Here is a 6000-nt window from a genome sequence, read left to right as displayed (position 1 = left end):
GTGACTATGTGCTAAGGTTGCTTCAGTTGTCTGACTCTTTTGAGACCTAGTGGACAGTAGCCCCGCCAGGCTCCTTTGTCCATGGGATTCTCCAGGCAATAATACTGGAGTGGGTTGCCATGCCCTCCTCCAAGGGATTTTTCCGACCCAGGGATTGATCCCATGTCTCCTATGTCTCCTGCATTGGCAGGCAGGTTCTTTACCACTAGGTCAGAGGACATAGTAAGAGCTTAATGTACCACCAGAAGTGTAACTTCCTGAGGAAGCATGTGGGCCTGGGTTTGAATCCTAGCTTCACTACTTCTAAGATATTAAGACTTTGTTTGGGCCACTAATACTTAACTTTGCTGGATCTCATACTCCTCAGCTATGAAATGGGAATACTAAAGGATGTATCTACTCTTCCAAGGGTTAGAGAAATAATCCATGTAAAGCCCATTTAAGCTCCATGAGAGGGCAGATACTGTTTTTTCCTTTTCACTGTTCTATCCCTAGCACAAAGATTGGTGGTTGACAGTTTATTAATAAATATTTGTAGACTGAGCCATAAAAAGGCACTTTGCCTAAGTACACATTAGCTATTACTAGCCTATAACATCCTGCACGGGGCTTTCCAGGTGGCTCAGTGCTAAAGAATCCGCCTGCCAATGCATGAGACATAGGTTCAATCCTTGGGTTGGGAAGATCCCCTGGAGAAGGAAATGGCAACCCACTTCAGCATTCTTGACTGGAAAATTCCACAGACAGAGGAGACTAGTAGGCTACATTCCTTGGGGTTGCAAAGAGTCAGACACAACTTAGCGGTGGCGGTGGTTTAGTTGCTAAGTCGTGTCCCACTCTTGCAACCCCATGGACTGTAACCTACCAGGCTTCTCTGTCCATGGAATTCTCTAGGCAAGAATACTGGAGTGGGTTGCCATTTCCTTTTCCAGGGGATCTTCCAAATCCAGGAATGGAACCCTGGTCTCCAGCATTGCAGGCAGATTCTTTACTGACTGAGCTCGGAGGGAAGCCCCACAACTTGGTGACTAAACAACAAAAAAAGTCCTAGTGATTTCCCACCTGCTTCATTTTATGATTTAATCTTGTGCCATTTGCCACCCTCTCACTCTGCTCCATCTGCCCTCCCCTCTCCATAGCTCCTCAAATATGTCACATGTGCCAGCTTCAGGGCTTTTGCACCTGCTGGCCCCACCACCCCAAAGAAATACTCCATCTACATAGCTTGTTATTGCAGGTCCTTCAGCTCTCTACTCAATGTCACCTTTTCTGAGAGACCTCCTCTGGCCGCTCCTGTCACCCTCTAGTCCCATATCCTGTTTTACTTTTCTCCAAAACATTTACTGAGGGCCTGACTTCCCCTCCCCCTTCCCCCCTTTGGGCTCTCTTCAGTGTAATGTAAGCTCCATGAGGGCAGGGCTTTGTCTATTTTACTCGCCACTCTATTTCACAACTCCCGCGTTGCCAGGATTCAGCCGATTTCATTATATTTGCTGAATTAAAATGGCAACCCACTCCAGTACTCTCGTCTGGAAAATCCCATGGACAGAGAAGCCCGGTAGGCTACATTTCATGGGGTCACAAAGAGTCAGACACGACTAAGCGACGACAAATGACCACCTGGCTTCCCTGGTGGCTCAGACGGTAAAGCGTCTGCCTGCAATGTGGGAGACCCGGGTTCGATCCCTGGGTCGGGAAGATCCTCTGGAGAAGGAAATGGCATCCTACTGCTGTACCCTTGCCTGTAAAATCCCAGGGACGCGGTCCATGGAGTCGCAGAGAGTCCGACAAGATTGAGCAACTTCACTTTCCTTTGCTTTACAAACGACCAGCTGGGTAGCCCCGTGGAGCTAGAAGCCGCGGGGATTTTTGGCCAGGATTGGCCACAGACTCCGTCACATGACTGGCTGTGTCCCGCCCGCCTTGGCGGCTAAGGAGGTCCACGTGGTTTCGACTCCAGGGACGGGGCGGGATGGGGGTGGGGCGCCTGGAGGCGGTACTGCGCAGGCGCAGTTCGTGGCGCAGGCGCAGACGCCTCCCGGGCGCGCGGCCGGCGGCGGTTGGCGGCGTGTGGGGCCGGCTGGCGGTTGCCGGGAGCGGGACCAGAGCTCAGGCAGCTAGAGCCGGCGCCATGGTGGAGAAGGAGGAGGCGGGCGGCGGTATCAGCGAGGAGGAGGCGGCGCAGTATGACCGGCAGATCCGTCTTTGGGGGTTGGAGGCCCAGAAACGGTCAGGGCTGGTGCGGCTTGTGGAGGCGGGGGAGGGTGGTTGAGGATCTGCAGGGGGCGTCTGGCCTGAGGCGTTGGCGGCCTTCGGGGAGCCGGACGGTTTCATTTGAAAAGAGCAGGCGGGAATCGTGTCAGGCGTGGGCGCCCTTATGAGAGGACTGGAGGGGGTAGATTTGGTCTGCTTCCTCAGAAGCTTTGGGAAGCAGGGACGTCCCAGGTGGTGGGAGGGTCGTTCCGAGGGGTTGGCGGCCTCTCGAAGGGGAGGTTCAGGGACTCGACGCCCGAAGGGAGTAATGGTGGGGTTTGGATCGGGGTTGCGGGCTTACGGACTAGGAGAGGGGAGGAATGCCTGGAAACGGTGAAGTGGGGGGGCATAGTTGATTCATTCATAGGTAGCAGGAACCTCGTCTCGGCTGGACGCTGGGGGAGACTGGCGAGCCAAACAGATGCGAACTTGGATTCATTCTTGTGGCCTCTAAGTGGTGGGCCAGTCTGAAAGAATGAGGACTTTTTTCTTTTTTTGTTTTTTTTTTTTTTGAGGAATTTTGGAGCACTTTATTTCAAATGGGCATCCCGAGAGGCTCGGAGGGTCTCGGGGCGCTGGAGGTACCCGAAGAGGCTGCTTATGTGTAGATCTGGGGATTCCTCCAGAGAGGACAGGATTGGGCATGCCTTCGTCTTGGGCGAGTAATTTTCGGAGGGGATGAAGTCTTTCAAAGAGGTGATGGATTTGATCAGATATTTATTGAGCACCTACCACAGACACCGGTGTAGGCACTGAGCGGGTGTCAATGAACGATGGAGACTGCATTCTTGTGGGGAACGCAGTAAACCTAAAGAAATAGCAAAATATTGGGCAATGCAAGAGCCAGGGAGAAAAAATAAAGCAGGAAAAGAGGGTCAACAGAGGATGGTGAGGTGGAAGAGCTATTTTAAAATTTTATTTATTTTTGGCTGTGCTGGGTCTTCCTTGCTCTGTGGGCTTCTCATTGTGGCGACTTTTGTTGCAGAGCGGGGGCTCTAGGGTTCTCAGGCTTCAGTAGTTGTGTCTCCTGGGCTCTAGAGCTAGGGCTTAGTTGTGGCACACAGGCTCAGTCGCTCCGTGGCATGTAGAATCTTCCCCGGATCAGGGATCGACTCCTTCATTGGTAGACGGGTTCTCCACCATTGAGCCACCAGGGAAACCCTGTTGTGTTTTTTTTTTGTTTGTTTTACTGGAGTATAGTTGCTTTACAGTGTTGTGTTAGTGGGAGAGCTGCTTTGATAGGGTGGCCAGGGGAGTTATCTGAGAGGTAACACTGAGCCTCGGTTCTCTATGCAAGGAAGGAGCCAAAGAGCCGTGTGGTCATCTCGAAGGACCTTCCAAGCCTAGATAACAGCAAAATCCTGGAGGCCAGGGCATGCTTGGCAAAACAGAGCAACAGAAGTGGCTGGAACCAAACCAGGGGAAGCTTTTTAATACTAAGTGCTGAGGAACCTGTTGGAGAGTTTTGAGCAGAGGAGTAACACGATCTGCTTTGTGTTCAAAAAGGATCAGTCTTCTCTGTTCGAGTGTGCAGAAGTGGGAAGAAGGATTCTGTTTAAGAAGTAGCTGCAATAATCCTCTTGAGACGGAAGTAGTGACGGCTTGGAACTCTAGAGAAGGGGTCAAATTAGATTCTTACAATTTGAAGGTAGAGAGAACAGGCTTTGCTGAAGGATTCAATGTGTGGGGTGTGAAACACAGAACTCAAGGATGCCTCCAAGGTTTTGGGCCTAAGCAAGTGGAAAGATGAAAGTGCCTTTACTGAGTGAGGTGGGGAAATTGGAGGTGTGGTGTGAAGAATCGGGAGTTCACTTTTGGACTTAGGTTTTAACTGTTTACTAGACATATAAGTAGCAATATGAAAGTGGTTGAGTTCAGTGATGAGGTCTGGGTGATGGGGAGTGATTATGTGATGTGAGGGAGTACAAAGTGGAGAATTACTTGATTGAAGGATCGGGGAGGCAGGCAGGTCACGAGAATTTAGTTTGAGGGGTGAGAGCTTGTAGAATTTTTGGGTGAGTGTGTGTGTGGGGGGGTGAGGTGGGGTTACTTCAGGCTCATTCTGGAATCTTCTCTGATTGTGGAGGAAGGTACATCATGAGGTATTAGTAAGCAGTGGTCCGAGGGTTGGAGGCACCTGAAATAGACGATTGGTAATTAAATAATGAGAATGGGCCTGAAGACATAGGTGGGGTGGATTGAACTTAGGGTCTCCTGATTGAAGGATTGAAGCGTTAGGAGGTCCTAAAGAATTGGGACGCGAATCCTAGATGTTCTGGAAGGGTTGATCCAAGGGTTTAGGAGCAGCAGGTAGGTCTTATTTGAAGTGGTGTAGTGTCGGTGAGGATTAAAGGGAGCTGTCAGAGGCTTAGGAACCAGTGATTTATCTGAGGAGCAATAAAGGATGGATGGGGGCTCTTGAGGGAGAGAAGACCTAAGGGGCAAATCAGAGTCAGGGTAAGGAATTCTTGGGAGGTTGGAGTTATTCTGAGGAAATGGAGATGTACTGAGCTCAGTGGAGAACCTGTAAAGGGTTGGCTGAGGGTCCTGGGGGAAGGAAGGGGTTACCTATCGTTTGAGAGCTATAGATTTGTAGACAGTCTTACAGAGTTGATAAAATGCTCTTGAGTCTCATAGCAGCTCTTTGGAGAAGGAAGGCAGTGGTTTCCTCCTCTGTTCAGAAAGGAAGGAAGCACCACAAAGCAAACTGATTCGTCTCTAAGGGAACTCCAGGTGGGGTAGGAGAGCTTCGGAGACTGGAGCAACTTCGTGAAATAGAAAGCAGCCTGGGAATCGACAACTGCATTCTGGCTACAGGTTTGCCTCTGACTCTGTCATGTTGGACCAGGGTTGTCAGAGAACTGTAAGGGAGAGAAATTATAATAAAAATGGCCTTCAGGGGAACTCATACAGTCTGGAGGTTAAAAACGGGTGTATCTCTCATACAGTGTTTTAATTTTTTTGAAATTAGTTGCCAGCATTAAAAATTCTAAAAGAATTGGCCAAATTTGGGACAATTTGAGCATGGAAAGAATAAAATCGACCTCACTTAGAAATATGTAATAATGTATTTTCTGATGTGGTGATATAAGAACCTCAATGCATCATCTTTGATGTTTTCCTACCAAATATCTTTTACCCTAATCATGTTTTTAGAGAACAGGGGAACAGGTTAAAGGACACTATTGAGGTAATGATGAGATGTCCAGCATGTGGAACATTTTACAAGACAGCTGCCCTGGTTCTCTTCCAGAAGTCAGTGTCATGGGAAAAGCAAGCAGTGGGACTGTTCTCAATTAAGAGAGTAAAGTGGTGGAGCCCAATGCAAGGTGTGATCCTAATTGGATCCTGGTTCAAAAAGAAAACTTCTATAAAAAATATCTTTTAGGCAATAGGGAAATTTGAGTATTTAGTCCTGTTAGACGATTTGGGGAATTATTTTCTAGATGTGATAGTAGTGTGGTTATGAAGGAGAACATCATATTTTTGGAGCTGCAAGCTAAAGGTGTGAAGTGCTGCCTCGTCAGCACATGGGTGAAGCCAACAGGGCAAAATATTAACTCTGCTTTCTATTTTTCTGTATGTTGGAATTTTTTAATGAGAAGTTGGGAAAATGTCTCTGTCTCCCAACTACTCTCCATGCTCCCCACATAAGGGGATGTCACAGTTTCTGATTTATGTCTTGAAAAGTAGTTAAGGTCAGACAAACAGTAAGGTCAGCATCTATCCCTATATCGGTTGGATCGA

General features: G+C 48.7%; 1 protein-coding gene across 2 annotated transcripts in view; it reads left to right on the top strand.

The window, feature by feature from the left end:
• The first annotated feature begins 2031 nt into the window (after positions 1-2031).
• Positions 2032-6000, top strand: part of SAE1 (SUMO1 activating enzyme subunit 1) — a 62785-nt gene continuing 58816 nt past the window's right edge. Inside the window, exon 1 of one of the 2 annotated variants that reach the window (XM_005900932.3) lies at positions 2032-2229. In XM_005900932.3, the coding sequence (XP_005900994.1) occupies positions 2132-2229 (98 nt within the window). In that variant the 5' untranslated portion in view covers positions 2032-2131. The remainder of the gene's footprint in view (positions 2230-6000) is intronic. The other variant, XM_005900929.2, reaches the window with a different exon arrangement.

This window comes from Bos mutus, chromosome 18 (genome assembly GCF_027580195.1).
Source record: "Bos mutus isolate GX-2022 chromosome 18, NWIPB_WYAK_1.1, whole genome shotgun sequence".
Lineage (NCBI taxonomy): Eukaryota > Metazoa > Chordata > Mammalia > Artiodactyla > Bovidae > Bos > Bos mutus.
The sequence above is the reverse complement of the archived record's forward strand: the minus strand, read 5'-3'. Positions and strand labels throughout refer to the sequence as shown.